Source organism: Hypomesus transpacificus, chromosome 8 (assembly GCF_021917145.1).
Source record: "Hypomesus transpacificus isolate Combined female chromosome 8, fHypTra1, whole genome shotgun sequence".
NCBI lineage: Eukaryota > Metazoa > Chordata > Actinopteri > Osmeriformes > Osmeridae > Hypomesus > Hypomesus transpacificus.
Window position 1 is genome coordinate 5,527,277 of NC_061067.1, and position 17,375 is coordinate 5,544,651.

General features: G+C 44.1%; 1 protein-coding gene across 5 annotated transcripts; it reads right to left on the reverse strand.

Moving 5' to 3' along the window:
• Positions 1-11,046: 11,046 nt before the first annotated feature.
• Positions 11,047-16,753, reverse strand: adcyap1a (adenylate cyclase activating polypeptide 1a). 5 transcript variants are annotated; one of them, XM_047023832.1, is made up of 7 exons: positions 16,472-16,753; positions 16,129-16,233; positions 15,244-15,378; positions 14,732-14,836; positions 13,990-14,124; positions 13,386-13,506; positions 11,047-11,535 (listed from the first exon to the last, which is right to left on the reverse strand). In XM_047023832.1, the coding sequence occupies exons 2-7, from the start codon at positions 16,224-16,226 to the stop codon at positions 11,527-11,529; spliced, it is 603 nt and encodes a 200-aa protein (XP_046879788.1). In that variant the 5' UTR covers positions 16,227-16,233; positions 16,472-16,753; the 3' UTR covers positions 11,047-11,526. The 5 variants fall into 5 exon arrangements, with proteins under 5 accessions (XP_046879788.1, XP_046879790.1, XP_046879786.1 ...); XM_047023834.1 differs by lacking the exon at positions 14,732-14,836; XM_047023830.1 differs by lacking the exon at positions 11,047-11,535 and having other exon boundaries at positions 12,765-13,506; positions 16,129-16,230.
• Between the last annotated feature and the right edge of the window lie 622 nt (positions 16,754-17,375).

Consider the following 17,375-nt stretch of genomic DNA (forward strand, 5'->3'; position numbering starts at 1 on the left):
GATGGAGAACCGCCAGCTCGTGCTAACACCATCTGCCATCACCACAACTCCTGTCTCTACACCTGTCCATGACTCAGTTTCAGAGGTCGTCTATTATTCTTCCACACCATGCCACTAGCAGCTTGAGTGAATTTTAACCAAATTTCCAGAATTTAACTCACTAATATGAAAGGAAGAATTTTTTCTTAATTTCTTCTTCTTTTTTTTTCTCACAGTGGCGTGCCGGGGGTGTTTGATTAGTGGTTGCCTAGCAACAGCGCATCATGGCCATCTGTTGTCTTGTCAGTCAAGGGAGGATTTTGTTCTCCGTCTAGACCAGCAAATGTCCAGCTGGAGAACCACAGGAAGCTCCAGTCTGTGTCTCCAGACATAGAGACGGAACGGAACGCCAGCATGCCATCTTTAAACAGATATCTGACTCTCCCAAGCCTGCTAACTGATGCACCTTCTACAGGTGCGTCGGTGTGCGTGTGTCGTTTTCATGTGTACAGCATGTTGAGTTGAATGCATTTGATGTATTTTTCTTGACACAGGTTTTCTTGACGCACATTTCCCCCTTAGATTTTTCTAAATAAAGAAAAAACAATCATTAGTGTACTGACATACATATAACATATAACAACCAGCCCTTAACAATAAAATGCACAAAGATACCTTTTAGACCATTTCATCAACAGTGAAAGTAAGTTTTAGTCGACAGTGGGTCTGCACGCTGGTTGTATGCAGTCTTTGCCTTGTCACATGTTTGCTGCTCCCAGGAGCCTTCAGAGACCCGTCAGGGTTATCTTCACGCTACAGGCCCTTGTGGGATGATTGCTACCTATTCCCATTTTAGCACGAGTCAACAATAAGTACACTGAGTGGGTGAGTGAGGCTTAAGTAAGAGAGTGAGCGGGTGAGAAAGAGAGAGAGAGAGAGAGAGAGAGAGAGAGAGAGAGAGAGAGAGAGAGAGAGAGAGAGAGAGAGAGAGAGAGAGAGAGAGAGAGAGAGAGAGCGAGAGCGAGAGCGAAAGCGAGAGAGAGAGAGAGAGAGAGATCCCCCTGCGCTCTCACAGCGGATGGCGGGCCGATACAGCAGCATCTGTTTCTTATGTGAGTGTACATGTCAGCATCTGTTTCTTATGTGAGTGTACATGTCAGCATCTGATTTCATCAAAGACGGCTTACTAGCGGAAGCCGAATCTGACGCTCAGCGACACTCTGCTGCACTGTCTCAGCAACACACCTGGCAACCGGTTCTGTTTGGTCACCACCAGCAGTCTCAACACCAGCGCTGGGATTAGTAATTTATGCTTTTAATCAGCATGGGAATGTTCAGCATCCAATGCGTGTCTCAGAATATTAGTCCGAGATGTTCTACAGCCTGTAGCTTATCAGTGTTAGATTGAATATGGATTCAGAAGCTGCGGGAAAAGATTCTCCCAGCTCAACTACCCACGCCATAGTGGTTTGTTGACGTAGTCTGTAGTTTGTAGTATACCTGTAATAGTCACTTTTGTTGACTTAACTTGACTCAACTATAGTTGGTTAGATTTCATTGTTGTCAGATTGAGACTGTCCAGCATAGGTGGCAACTGGGCCCTACAGACCATAATGTTCTCCAAGGAGTCTTCTAAGAGGAAGTCACCCCCCCCCCTGGAAATGTATTTATAAACACGCACACACTCACATCTGTGTCCCTACATTGCACACAACTCCCCTAAATGACTCCCTGCTCTCTCAAAAAGCTTCATGTTCACTCCATGACGCAAGCAAGGCAATGATTGGAACTCTGTTTTGGGGGGAGAGTCGTAAATTACGTGATGACGTCCCATCAAGAGGTTAATCCATGACCCTAGGTAAGCGACCCACACCCACACCCACACCCTCCCCAGGGAGTATGGTTTATCAAGTTGGCATGTGAGTCCTGCTAATGGCTGTTCATTAAAATGCAATTGCTGTGTTCTGATCTGTTTTTGTTTCCTGGCTCTAACGAGTACAATTATGTAGTCAGGGAATCAATAGTCTTGTCTCTGTGGACATCTGAGGGGCTTTGGCCCAAAATACTAATTAGTGTCAGATTACCATTGTAGATTAATTTGAGTATTTTTTCACACGGGCAAGCTCTCTAAAGACTAACTAGGACTGTCTATATATGGAAGGAGAGAAGGAAAGAAGAGAAGGGAGGTGAGGAAAGGAAAAGAGTGGAGAAAGGAGAGGAGAAGAACAGAGAGGAGTGGTGTTGCAGGTGGCAGCCCTCTAATTACCTCCCATGTGTGTGCCTACATTTCCCATGATTCCTGGTCCTGGAACAGGTGGCTGGGCCAATAAAATACTAAAGAATCTCATAATGAATCATTTGCGGCAGAAACAATGTATTTTTTCTGCTAATTACTCTAATGGTTTACATTGTGATGTTCACACTTTTGCCAAATTACTTTGTTACTTAGTATAAATCCAGTCTCTAGCAGTTGATGACAAATCCCATCCATAAGCTCTCTTGTTTCCTCTCCTCTCAAGTTTATTTTCCTCCCCTCTTCTGCTCCTCCTTTCCTCCCCTATGGCCAGTTCTGTGTCTGCTGCTGATTCAGCGTCTCTGACAGGCTCTCTCTGTATCCGTGAGTGAGCATGTGATGGCCGCAGCAGCAGAGCAGTCCTCTCCTCTCCCAGGCCTCCCTCCTTAACAGTGAACAGTGCTGTCATTTAGAGGCAGTCAGAGGCACTGGGGGGGGGGGGGGGATCTTCAGTGGCAGTGATTTGTGTGAAGAGAGATAGGGTCCCATCTGTTCCCTGTCCCTTGGGGAGTGTTGGGTTACACAAACACACATGCATGCACAGACACACACATGAACTGACACACGGAGAGAAACACACACACACACACCTCCTCTCTAACACCCAGAGAGAAGATAATGAGGAGAAGGATAGGGGCACTGCCTGACTTCACTGGGCAGCATGTGTCTGAGACCTTGCCCTCACCCTCCCCTCAACCCTCCCAGAATGACTCAAGGGCTCAGCTGGGGGCGGCAGATCAGAGACAAGCCGAGGCCATTCTTCAAAGCCAGACGAGGCATTCGACACATGTTCCATTGGCCGCGCCTCTAAACAAGCTGATCTTAACGCAGGGCTGACCAACTCTCCTGGTTTCTCCTACTGCATAAGCCAGACTCCACCTGTGACCAGTCTATTGTCCTCACAATCTGGATTCGCCACCCTCTAACTCTGTGTATCTCAACCTCCTGGAATCATGGTACATGATTCTGCAAGCAGAGAAACACTTGAATCTCTGAATCTGTAATCCTCAGGTGCCTTGTCTTTCTCCAAGAGAGGCTCTGGAATCGCAAACCAATGTTTTTCTGTCTACCATCCTAATCCAGAATTGAGATTACTCTTTTACTTTCAAGGTCAACAATTTATAGTGAGTGTCCACATATGACAAGTAAGTCTAAGAGCAGACAACCAAACCCTGTCTGAAGGCCCTGCCTCAGTGTGGAGAAAGTGTCAGTCAAACTAAACTGGGAGGAGAAGATGTGTCTCTGAAGAATCCATGAATCTCTGACTCAACAGCTTGATTTGTTGCCTGGTTTTTGTTCTGACCTGTAGAGCTAGGGCTGAGTGAATCAGAGCATGATGTCAAGTTGACTTTGCTGAAAATGAGCTCATTTCTGCCCGGTAATAGAGCATCAGTTTAGGATCTTGTGGGTTTTTTTCTGCCTAGATGGGCGTGAGAGTAAACATTGTCTGACTGCCTGAGCTGTGTGACACGGAAGCTGCACGATCTGTGTCTCAGTGCCTTCACAGTGTGACATGACCCACCTCGCCCTACATCAGTTCTTCTGGCACCCAGCCAAACACACACTCTGAACCCAACTGTAGGACACTGTGATGCAGATCCAACAGCAGCTTGCTACAGATCTGAGTTTGGGTTTAACCGTGCCAGTAGGCAGTGGCGTCGGCGGTGGGGTGTCACTGGACCGGGTCGACACATATGACCGCTGCGGTCTTCGTCACCTCCAAAACTCAGCCGCGTGAGCAGATGTTTCACAGCAGACGGACAGGTCTGCCGTCGCACTCTCTGGTTGGTCAGAGAGTTGCTCATACTAACACAAGTTCACACATGCGCGCCTGCACGAGATAGCACACACACCTAGCACACACACAGTCCCACTTGAATATGATGACAGGCACACACACACGAGCACCCACACAGGTACACAGGCACACACACACCTTATTGGATGGCGGACAAAGAGGCAGTGCTCCCTCACTGTCTGAAAATGAGTTTCCTTGACCCCTCTCGCTGAACACAATCTGCTCAGGTTTAAATGTGTGAATGAATAATGAGTTGCCTCCTGATCCCCCCCCCCCCTCTCTCTCTCTCCCTTCCTCTCTCCCTACCTCTCTCCTTCTTTTTCTCCATAGTGTTCTTATTATCTCCTTTCTTCTTTGTCTCTCCCTCCCTCCTTCTCTCTCTTTCTCCCCCTCCCCCTCTCTTTCTTTCTTTATTTCTTTCTTTTTCACTCTTCTCTCACTGTCTCCCTCTCTCTATCCCTTTCACTCTCTACCTCTCTCTGTTGGTCTCTCTCTCTCACACACGCACACAACTCTGTCCCTTTCTTTCACTCGTCACCTCGCTTTTCTTGTCACATCGGTTTTTTTCTCACTCTATTTCTGTATCTATCCCTCTCTATCACCCTTCTCTTTTGTGCATCTGCTTCTTATGTGGTTCTTTCTGTATACTGGGGCACGTTCCATTTGCTAATTGATGGAGCATCGGTCTCTCTGGACCACACAGGAGATTAAGTCAACCACTAAGAAGTGTGGAAGGCAAGACTAGATAAAACAGTCAAGAAATCATTGGTGTACCCAAACATTTCTCATTTGATTCTTATAGTGCAACATGAGAGGATATTAAATGGTGGAAAAGCAAGTCTGAAACTCACTCTTCGCCATGGAACAGTGTTTATTTAATCTCTCTTCTCAACAAGAGTTAATGAATAAAAAAAAAACAGGTATGCGGGGTGTGAAATAGGTGGAAATTAGTTTTTCACCGTAGTGAGAGAAGTCAAGTTTAATTCATTTACACATTCATTCATCCATGTCCCTCTCTCTCTCTCTCTCTCTCTCTCTCTCTCTCTCTCTCTCTCTCTCTCTCTCTCTCTCTCTCTCTCTCTCTCACTCTCTCGCTCCCGCTCTCTCTCTCATACACACACCCACACAGTGGAAGAGAGAAACCTACCCCCAAGCCCAGAGGTCATTGTGGAAGGACCTCCGTAGAGAGACAAAAAGAGGGAGGGAGGGTGTGAGGAGAGACTGAGTCACTTCTCTCTCTTCCTCCCCATCTCCCCTGCCTGCTGGCTGGCTATGTACCTGACGAGGGCACCTGGCTGTTTGATGTCTCTGACGGAGGAGCCCGAACACCACACCCTGCCATTCTGATCCGCTTTAATCACGTCTCCACCGTCGTGCTCTCCCACTGCCCTGCATCCTGTTACCTTGGGAGACGGGGGGACGGAGGGGGAGGCAAGGGGTCACCACAGGAAACGTCACGCTTTGTGAGGCACAGTGATGATGACCCTCCTAGAATAAACAACCAAACACTGTAAAGAAGCTTAGGAACGGGATCTGTTTTATCTGTGTGTCATCCAAACAGCGGCACGGGAATCCTCTCTTAGGTCTAAACTCAGATGCCATCCATGTTTATGGATCAGTGTCTCTGGCTAAGAATGCCATCAGCCAGAACCAGGACACCCACACATCCATTTATTGAATGCTGATGAACTAGATATCCTGATCCCCAGCAGACACCCGATACAGGAGACCAGCCTGTTGGTATGACCAGTCATGTCCCTGTCCACCCACTCTTGTTCTCTGATGGATTCTCCCTTCCCCGCTGGAACTACTACTTACCGCCCGCTCTCCGCCAAGGAATGGCAAGCATGGACAATGAATGTTCCAATATTCAAATGAAAAAATGAAGCTCAATTTGTTCAGGTCTCAAATTTCACTTTCCATGTTTGCCGAACCTTCTCGCGGAGAGGAGTTTTTGTCCAAACTTCATTGTTTCAGACTTCATTGAGAACATTGGGAGAGACGGGAGACGTTCACATTAGAGTGAGGTGATTAGCCAGCCTTCAGAGCTTTTCACACTTGGTTCTCTCCATTCAGAATCATATCTGTCGTTGGTTTCTCTCTGTCTCAGAGATGACCCTCTACCCTTAGGTCTGGTCGGGTGAAGGAGAAACAGGCGATGTTTGCTACAGCCTCGCCCCTGGCATCTCTCCTTTAACGTAAATATTTAATCAAACTTGCTTGTACCGGTAAAGTAAGTAATGGCAAGGCGGTCATGGATTTCTCACTGGCAAGCCAGTATTCTCTGCAGAGACAGCCCCTGGCCGGCTACCCATCATGTGGGTTTCTCTCTTGCCGTGAGTGATGTCACGTGTCCCGTCTGGACATAGATTGACGTACAGGAGAACAAGGACCATCAAGGGAACAACACCCTTGGCTCCCACACCCCCCCACCCCACCCCATATGATGACAGATCTCTGAGCTGTTCTAATTCTCGCTGCCTCAGATAGGCCAGTGCGTGCAGGTAGGTAGTGTTAGACAGGGAATGATCTGGTTCAATCCAACCCACAGTGGCCGGTTGACACCATCGCCGCCGAAACAGGTCCATTGTCACGGTTACCGCTCCCAAGAGAGGCAGGGGCTCGGTTTAATTTACAGTGCCTTCCCTTAAGAGATGGTGGTCGGTGAGGGGCAAAGGGGCGGAGGGGTAGGTAAGTGAAGCACTCATGATGTGACTCTGGGTCCTGCATTGAACAGGGGCGGTTCTGAATCCATGGACTCCCCTTCTGCTCTATTGAAAAACACTGGTTCTTTGTTACTAATTAAAGTAGATAACATGCATGATACAATAATACATATGGATAGGAATGAATGAGGAGTGAACATCTTCTGCTCTGGAGGGGTGAGGGGGCGGTGTAGAATGGGTGGGGTGTTACATCACTCTCTGACACTCGTTCCTAAGATGGGTGTATTCTGCACGGCGATAAATCAATCGCTGTGTGATTTATCTGTGCCTCATCTGCACTTCTCTTTGTTACAGATAGGGTGTAGACAGGCACTGTACACCCACAACCTTCTTTTAAAGGTTTGAACCTGACAATTATCTTGATTTATTATCATATGCATATTGATGTGAGTCGAACCATGATTAATGACTTGACTTGTTCAAGTTTGTAAATAGTCATACTTCTTTTTATTGCTAAGTTATCAAAGTGTGCCTCCTCTGAGCAGGCCCACAGCTTCCAGCCCTGTGTTTTAAAGTACGATGTTGCCTGCGAAAGGTAAACTTGTTTAATAAAGTCAAATAGACAGTAAACAGTTACTTACAATGTAAGTGTATTTCTGTCACCTTTGTAACCAAGCTGAGAACTTTCCAGAGTCAACTGGGGATGTTGGTCTATGGGATGTGAGTAACAATGTTCCATATTTGACCATTTCATTCTGTATAGCTCTATGACCTGTGTATGTGAGTGTGTTTGTGTTTCAGCTGACACATATCTTTAATTATAGGATAAGGTGACATCAGGGGTCAGCTGACAGCTGGGTAATGAGTACAGAGTTTCAGTTTCAAACCAGATACATGTACCCTGACCCTTGACTCTTGACCCTGACCCTAACATCATGCACCTCTGCCAGGGAGACGCTAATTGGTCAGATATATGGTCTGCTGAGGAAAACTGACTTGCACCTTTTCTACCCAGCCTTCGAGACCACATGACAAGGTTTGGATGCACACATCCCACACACTTCAGCCCACAGCCTGTTACACTGTGTGTTTGAAGTGCAGGGGTTTCCTAAGCCCCTACCCCATGGCACACACACACACGCAAACAACAGTAGCCTCTCTAACCTGCACACATACACAAATAAGCACACACACACACAGATATCCCACTCCCCTGTAGACACCCACACATCCTGAATCCCCCCCATACACACACACAAAGACATCCCCAAACACAAACATAAACCCTCCTGTATGCAACCTCTTAGTGCTTCAACAAGCCTGTGCCCTGCGTTGTTGTAGCAGTCAGACAGTGTCCTGAGGGAGGCACTGATGAAAGGGCTTCATGTGGATTCCCCTCCAGAAAGCTGTCACTCACACATTCTCCAGAGAAGCAGGGGCTCTGGGTTCAGTGCTGGGGCTGTGGTAGGGATGGTGGGTAGGATTGAGATGGAGGTGGGGGTGAATTGGGTAGAGATCTCCTAATAAAAATACTGTAAACAGAGATTAGCAGTGGAATGGGGTCTGTTTCTCAGTCTGTCTCAGCCTCTATCTCTGTCTTTCTCTCTCTGAAACGGACAGAGTTATTATGTCTTTCCAAGACTGTTTCTTTGTGTCCTCTCTGCGTGAGCAGGGTGCGGTTTTGAATGTCTGTCTAAGCTGTGGTTGTTCCAGCCTCATGCTACTGTGAGAGCTCTGCTAAGAGACGCCACTCGGAGTCTCAGAGCTCTGTGTTTGCATCTCCCAGGCCTATCCATCACTTGCCCCTCCTTTGCACTTGCCGGCTCAAGCAGCCAATCACAGCAGAGCACCGAGAAGTGCCCCGCGCCGTTCAGGCTACAGCCATCCAAGTGAAATATGTCCGGTGAGATCGTTGGGTGTCCAGGACGGCCACCAGCGCCCCCCCCCCCCCCCCCCCCCGCAACCACCACAGACCCGTCCGCTTCCTCCTAGGGCCCCCCTCCCCGTGTTGCCAGGCAACGCATGGCTGATTGGGTTAGCGGGGTTAAGAAGGGGTCTGGCACGGGGCTGGAGGAATCAGATCATTCTCATTGATCATTCTCTCCTCGCTGAGCTGAGGGGCCCCGCAAAATCAAAACCCCGGCCGCTCGTCAAAGTGGCCAGGGGGGGTTACACATATATGGGTGGGGGGGAGGGGGTGGGGGGGAGAGGGGTAGCGCAAAGTGGAGGGGATTGAAAATGTGAAGGGCTTTGAGTGACTGTCTGCCCAGTCTCACAAGCACCCTCCTCCCCACAGACACACACAGACACACACACACTGTCTAAGTCTGCAGCAGGAGTCCAGTCTGAAGCCACGCCTCCACGGTATTACCCCTTGACAAATGATGTGATTCTAAATGAGCCATATGAGAGGGGAGGAAACGGCGGGGAGCTGGGCGTCGGCCCCCTAGCTGTGATAGGTCGGTAGAAAGGTTCCACCCGGGGGAAAGGTTCCGCCATATCTCCAGCGTTCTACAGAGTCCTGTTGAGGCCATAACAGGTGCAGGGGGGCTCAGTTTGAGGCCATTAGCTCTAATCTGGCGCGACAGGCGTCAAAAGGTTCTGCTGGTGTCCTGGAGGGATTGTAGCGTTATTCCAGGCACCTGGAGGAGTCACGACACTGTGGGAGTGTGGGGTGGGGGGGGTGGAATGCCCCCTACGGGCCTCAGACATGGCAACCTGAGATCAGTAGATCAGTATGCAACTGTGGTGAGAAACTCCATGGGCATCTTAACGGCGAGCAAGTGAGCAACCTAGTGAGACATTACACAACACAATCGGTGATCCATGTCAAGAAGCGGAACATTTGAAATATAGTATTTTGCATAATGCCTCACGCATGCATTAAGATATTCAACTGTTTTTACCAGTTCATCATAAAAGTGAATGAAATTCATCATTCAAGATGAAGTATTTGCATTTGAACATGGACGTCTTTGTTTTTGTGAATTTTTTTATTTCTGTTTGCTGTGCTTTGCTAAGATCTGGCCCGAGGCTATTGTTTTTGATCTCCTTGGTTCCTCGTCACTGATTAGACAGGAGCTATGTTAGATCAGCAGTTCACCAATGAGTAGACGGGAGCTTCTCAGACCTCAGCATGTGATTGGTGGGTCTAGACCCTGCGGAATTGACTAACTAATGAGCTGACACTCCTATCATTCTTCAATAAACATGAATCTAATCAAATCTGTTACTTTGAGACATTAACATACCTTTGAAAACTGTTTGCTGTGTATAAGTTTGGTTATTTTTTTCTCAACATAGTGTAGACTATGTCCTAGTGTAGACAATGTAGTATAGTGAAGACTCTCTCCTGAAGTGTGGACTATGTCCTAGGTACTATACATGTAATAGCTGTGTCACTTTCTTTTTTAAATGACAACTTTATTGTAAGGATGGCAGGCTTCTGGGCTTGGCAGCACAGACAGACAGAATCAGTAGTCTGTGTTCTTGGTTGGTGGTGTCCTGCAGCAGTGTGGGCCTGCGGGCCCTCCGGGGCGGCGTTGCTTGGGCGATTCCTCCTACGTCCTGTCACTGGCTGTCCCAAAGGTGTGCTGGAGATTGACACCCACAGAATGAAGTGTCTCTGTTTCACACCACACAATAACACGTTCTCTGGAGCTAGAGCAGAAACTGTCGTCTGGTTTTCAGTGGTCATACTATGTAGCTTTGCTGCAAGAGTGTCTGTCTGGAATATCTAAAAGGTTCACTGGTTTCGCCTTGCAAATAGTAACCATCCATATTTATATTACCTGCTGATTTACACTGTCCAGGGTTTCTCACTTCTCACCCAGCTCGTTGTTTTGTGGAGGCTGTTATGAACACCAGAGGGATTACCTTGATTTAGGTTTTGTCTAAATGCTCAGACTACTTTTGATGTTGTTTCTTGTCGTTTTTTCTGTTGATTGCATTGTATTTAAGGGTCTTATTTGACTGGCTCGTACCTTTTTAATCAACTATTATTTAGGGTTTCCAGTTTGACACATTTTGAAGGAGCCCTATTCTGCTGGTGTTTGCAATTAATGAAAGTCCAGAATATTTAATTTTATACAAATAATTATATAATAAAGCAGAGATGAGGTTGCCTCTGTCGTTTTTAAGCTTCAGGCCTGTACTTTAACTTTGCTTCCTCCTAAATCCTTCTTCCCTTCACCAGTGTAGGAGAAGCCTTTACTTTGAGTTGGTGTAGCGAAGCTATGGGTGGGTAACAATTTATGTGTGTCATGGTTTTCAAAGATTAGACGGAATTGTGTTGTTTACAAAAATTTATTCATACAAATCTTACAACACCTTTTGTTTTTAAACATTTATAGACTTGACCCTTGTGGATCACCATTTGTCATTATAATGGTCCTCTAATATTCAGTTTTCTACACAATAAATATATAGATAGATTTTTGAAGTTTAATCTTCACGTTTAGTAAGGCTATTGGCGCTTTCAATATGATACACATTATGCTTCATGGAGAGAGGGTAAATAATGATGTTTGCTGCTATCTATCACAAAACTTGAATGTCTAGTTCTCTAAAAACAAATGCAAAAAGAAGTTAGTATGAGCAAGAGAGCTCTGGCTCTGAGCCGGATGGCACTAAAGACCCAATCAAAGGTCTGCCCAACACAAAAACAACAACCAGAGAGTGGAATGTAAGCTGATGATGTGCAGCATTGTAGGGCCACTAAATAGCCATCTGTGATTCGTGGCGATTTTAAAGTCGAAGCAAGGCACCATAGCCGCAAGCTGCTTCCTGCGTCACAAAGCCTGGGGGGGAATGCAGAATTAAAGAAAGATTGATTTCATACATACGACTCATCAGGCAGGTACAGATCGAAGAACTTTGCCCCACAGTGCTCATGATACAAAGCTCAGACATATATGTGTCTTGCAGGATCTGTGCCTGGTATGGGAGATCTCAACAGTGTCAAGGAAGAGGGCACCTTGTTTGTTTGTGCTCGGGGACAGACGAGTGCTCTGTTTTTCTCATTTCACAAGGCTTATAAGAACGTGTTTCAGTGAGTTTTCAATCTTGCCCATATTTTGATCAGGCAAGGTTGGTTTATATTACCTAAACCTGGTTTCACCCAAGGGTAAACACACAAAACAGAGACTAGATTTCTGCTCGGGTGTTGAACATAAATACCTCCCTCCCTCTTTCAGTCAGTATGTCCCTTGTGTAAAATTGATTAGGCATGGTCCACCCCCGCCTTTTTACTTGAGCAATAGACAGGTCTCACATCTTAAGATTTGGTTGGAATCCATTTCCAAACGCACATTACATCGGGGTTAAGGCTCTCTTGGACTGTCTGTTGGGTGGTTTTTCCACCATTTCAATGCTAAAACATTCAAAACAACAATCATACAAGTCTGTTTTTGGCATTATATAACTGTACATTGGACTGTTATAAAATCTTGCTCATGTGGGAGAAGACAAAAAGGACAGTGGGGTAGAGACTAAGAAGTCTAGAAGATCTCTTTTCTCTGGTAGTACATTCATCAGATCTTTCCTCAGAACACGGCAGTAGTGAAACATCCATCACATAGTTTTTGTACTAATGTTGGGGGAAATCAAAAACAAAACAACATCCAGAAATACAGGTACTGTATGTATATGTGAATCAGTGAGCAAACAGAATCATATCATTGCAGTGGTTTGCACAGATTTGGTAGCTAGTGCAATTACTTTAATCATGTGATCTAGCAGGTCTTACATAGGTTCACAGAGGGGAAGCACAATTATAGACCAAGAAAGTGTAACACAAAGTCTTTAGATTTGCCTCTGATATGTTCCTTATGAAAAACAACAAATTGATGATTAAAAGTGAACCCATATAAGAAGTATCATTGGTTTAAGTAAATAAACTATACTTAAGAAGTAAGAATTCTTTTTTTTTCACATGACAATTTTCCAATCACAATACTTCTTATATAGACAAAGTGACAAAGAAAACCTTTCACAGCATTCCAGGTTTTCAAGAGCATTACAAACATGGATAGCACTAGAGAGGAACACAAGATAGGTACTTTGCACAAGTTCAAAGGTGTAGGCTTGTTTTCAATTACAACAAAGAGGAGGAAGGAAAGAAAGAAAAACCTCAAAAGCACTCTGGTCCTCATGTCATGTAAAGAGGGACTTTCTCATTAGTGTCCCCACCATTGTCCTCAAAGGACCATCAAAATGGATGACTGCCATCTGTAAGCTTCTAAAGCCATGTTTGGTCAAACCATTACTTATTTATTTTACGATAATGTTTAGCATCATTTTCACATCCTCCTATAGGATGTTTCCAAGGAATTTAGATACATATTTATAGCCATTAACATTGATATGTACAACATATCTATGCATAACACCAAGGGCTGTTTATATTGCATCCATATTCACATTCATACATACTGTACATGCATGTCTGCCATGCAGTATATAGTTGTGAATAGAGATACAGTTGCATGTACAACATCTCAGGAGAGACAGGAGCACAAATGAGGAGAGAAGGAGATCGGGTTGTGTGTTCGGAGTGGAAAATCACAGGGGAAGGTTTAGGTGAGAATAAAGAGGGAGGGACAGAAGGTATCCCTCAAGACATGGCCTCGGGAAAGAGCCAGGGACTCACCGGAAATTCGGGAGAGAACTGTTTCAGCCAGTCTCCCAAAATTGCCTCAAACTCATCCCCATCCAGGAGGACATCAAAGTCTATGTCTTGTAGAATATGGTGAAAACCTATGTCTTCAGGGCTGTTGTAAATAAAAACAACTAAACTCTTAATTTCAGTTTCGAAAAAGTAACATTCAATACATTGATTGTCTTTTAAACTATTTATTTTCCCCACATTCATATCTGTGAGCTATATCTAAATGTTTAAAAGACAGGGTTACAGTAGCATACTGATCATGTGCCCAATTTCATCATCTTTCAATAAATACTTCTAAAAATAAATAAATATAGGCTATATTTAGGTTGAACAAAAAGGATTGGTCCACAAAGTAGATCTGTGCGTTCTCAAGTGCTTAAGTACAAAAGAAAAACAATATTATTATCAAAATATTCATTTTAATGGCTTTACTTCATACATAAATACATGTTTAAAGAACACAAGAGCGATCCACTGATTGTTCAGTTATCTCAAAATGACTGGGCTGTACACACATGGTAGTTTGGTTTAGCAACGCTACAAATACGCTAGTCGGCGTCCTTTGTTTCTATATCTCTGTCTATACCTTTTCCCCAGGACGGCCGCCAGGTATTTCTTGACTGCCATTTGCTTTCGGTAACGGCTGTAGCTGTCCGTAAACACTCCATCCGAGTGCCTTTTGGACAGGGGCTCAGAGTCGTCTTCCATGGTGTTGCCTCCGCTAAGAAAAACATAGGCAGCAGAGTTTTCACTGTCATTAAATTATCCTGACACCGATTGCAATTTGCTGCACTGCATATAGGTCTTAACATTCACACTTTTGTCCATGTTTTAAACAGTTTTTGATATTTGGAAAATAAAAAAACGTGTTTTTCGATTACTGCGGTAGCCACGGATGTGCTTGGTAATTGCATCCTAACCCCATCTTGATCCCTTGGGACTAAGCCTCCATACATTATTCATAATGAAAATTAAATATATTCAGCCACGTGGATTCTGAGATTTGCTCCTTAAAGGGGAAATATCTGTGCTGAGATCAACTGATAATCAGACAATAGCTTCCACACGTAGTGAACTTGGTAGATTTCATACCGTTCAAATATGAGTACATATGAGTCAGATTAATGGGATTTTACTGGCGAAAGACCATAGACACAAAGTAAAATTAAACGGAACATAATATGAATTGTGAGCAATTTGAGGATCCGTTAAAATAAAAACGCACAAAGACATAAACAGTAAACACACACACACACACTCACACACCCCTCCCCCCAGAAAATTAGTTGGATCCTAAAATAAGAGATCAACCAAGAAGATGTCCTTACCCTACACGTTTTGTCATCAGATACTGAAGATATTTCCTTGCTGATAACTGACCCAGCGCTTTCCTGTAGGCTTTATTAAACATTCCGTCTGCATGCCTTTCCGTTCTGGGATAATAAAACGCCAAACAGGAAATCATCACACACCCAGCTGAACAAATTCACCAACTTTAACGCGCCTTATTATCTAATATTAAATGTATGCTTTACTCAACCTACATTCGTGCCCGATGCCAGCCTTCTTTCATTTGTATAATTGAGAGTTATTAAACCAGTCTCCTACATGTGATTCTTCACTTGATTCATCAAACTTGTCAAGCTCGTGACAAATAGGCAAATTGCCTAAATGTTGAGGCCTAATTCCATTTAGTTTCTAAAAAAATGTGATTCTCGACATACATTGATTAACACAAAACATTTAACATAGATGAACATAAAAATAAGAGCCCAATAATGAAATGTTTGGCATGAATGTCATCCACATTTAGAAATAGACTGGGTGAAATGGTAGTCACCTTTTTTCCGGTGGGTAGTATAACTTATACACGTCGTCAGCAACAGACGGCAGGCTTCGCAAAGCAATTTGATCACTGTCAAAAGTCAGGTCCGGTAAAAAATTTCCATCCTCGTCATAAACCTCATTGTTAAGTCTGAAATCGGAGATAGATTTGGAAAATGTTTGAGATAGTTGGGAAATGTTATAATTATTAAATGACAATACAATGTAAAACTATGTCCTTTACTTAGGCTATCGATTATTTGTCAATAAATTAAGGTGTCCACAAGTCAATCAAGTTTTGCCAATGATGTATATAAAATATTCATTAAAATAAAATATCCTAAATAACGTACTGGGAAATCAATGTTGCCAATAGAATACTACCCCAAAACTACCCAAATGATTAATAGGCTATGCGACACAATAAATACATATTTTCAAAACAATACAAAATTCCTTCCCGGAATACAATCAGAAAAAAATACTATATTGCATGGGCCCACAGAAAAGAGAATCGATGAATAGTCTTTCCATCATTTAAATCACTAGTTGACAAAATACGTTTCCCTTTCGCTCTAGGGTATCTTTCCAGTTGCAATGGCTTTGCATCAACTCCTATTGCTATATGAGCCATATTCTAATGCATCGATGTCCAAGCCCAAAACAGTACAGCATATTATCATACATCGTTTACAACTTGCTTTCTTTAAATAAAATACAAACATCTTCAAATAACCCCTTTTTTGGCCAACTTAAAAAACGGATTAAACAAAATGTTGTTATTAATTAGGAACTGGAATCCTTGTTTGGCTAAGCAGTGGGGGAAATAATAATGCTTTTCTAATGTACCTAAACATGGAGGTTATCCATGCAAACATAAAGATAGGTAAATTGTACGTACCTAACGTTAGGATAGCTAAGCCCCATAGGCGAGCAGTTGACGCTGTAATGCATTATGATTCCATAGATGAGTAAGGCTAAAGTCGCTTTACTAGACATTGTCCTGCTGTGAAAGAAACAACACATGTTAGATATAAATACTGGTATGGTTAGGTCGAAAGGAACGAACATACATGGGATACAGATTTACACACGGACCTTCACGTTTACTCATTGCATGGGTAAGAGTTTATCAACTTAACCTATACTACAAATTACTTATCAAAAACGTAACATTTAAAGTCTGTTTATTGCGCCTTTCTTACTTGATGCAGCTGCGTAAAAAGTTTGGAAACGCTACAAACCTATTGCAGTGTGGAGATAGCCGCTGGATGCGATCCTTGGTAAACTGTAAATGGGAGAGTGAGATAAGATCTCTCTCTCCCTTTCTTTTCTGTATCCCTCTCTCACTTTATGCTTCCACGGTAAAGCGTCTCTTTGTCTCCCGAAGCTCCTTCAGTGTGTCCAACCCTCCGTGCGCTCACACGTGAAACGCGATTCTCAGATTTCTGTGTGCACACAACCCAAGGATAGAGAGTGCAAACATCTGTCTACACGGAGGAAACTTTTTTGCTCTGCGAACCAGTCTCCTCTGGTTATGTAGCCTATTCCTGAATCCAAAGGCATGCCTTTTTCACCTGTCACATAGGGGATAGAGCCTACGTCATCGCCCCCATCCTCTCAGAATATTGTACTGTAGTACTTTTCCTCCTCCCTCAATGAAACGGTCAGTCAACGGATGTTCAATCCAAACACGTAATTATAGCACGACTTATGAATACTAATATTTGACGACTGGCAATAACCGGGACAACTAAGTGAGGTCATTTTAGGAACCTGGTACTTTGGTTATCTATCACAATTGTGTCAATGTCCGAGAAACTGCGCCCCGCGAGACTGATTGAAGCACACTCTACCAAGAAATATATGTTAGCGAAAGGTTGAAGGTTAAGAACATTGTGCCCCAAACGTAGGGTACCTTTTGGTTAGACTTGTGGTGGAGCAGAGCTGGTCACATCCCTGGTGCTGACGCGCTGCAACTCCGTAAATCATCGTTGTATGACTGTTTTAGACTACGTGTACAGACAATAGGTATTGAATAGTTTAAACTATTCAATAACCACACACACGTTTCATTCTCAAACTTAAGCAAGTGGCCCTATAATTGTATTGTATTTATTTATTTATTTACAATTACTTGTGATACAG

Coding starts and splice junctions, on each gene's coding strand:
- adcyap1a (XM_047023830.1), bottom strand. CDS start 16,226: ATGTCTAGTAAAGCGACTTTAGCCTTACTCATCTATGGAATCATAATG. Junction 14,837..15,243: donor TACTACCCACCGGAAAAAAG/GTGACTACCATT, acceptor TTATTATCCCAG/AACGGAAAGGCATGCAGACG. Junction 14,125..14,731: donor CTGATGACAAAACGTGTAGG/GTAAGGACATCT, acceptor TGTTTTTCTTAG/CGGAGGCAACACCATGGAAG.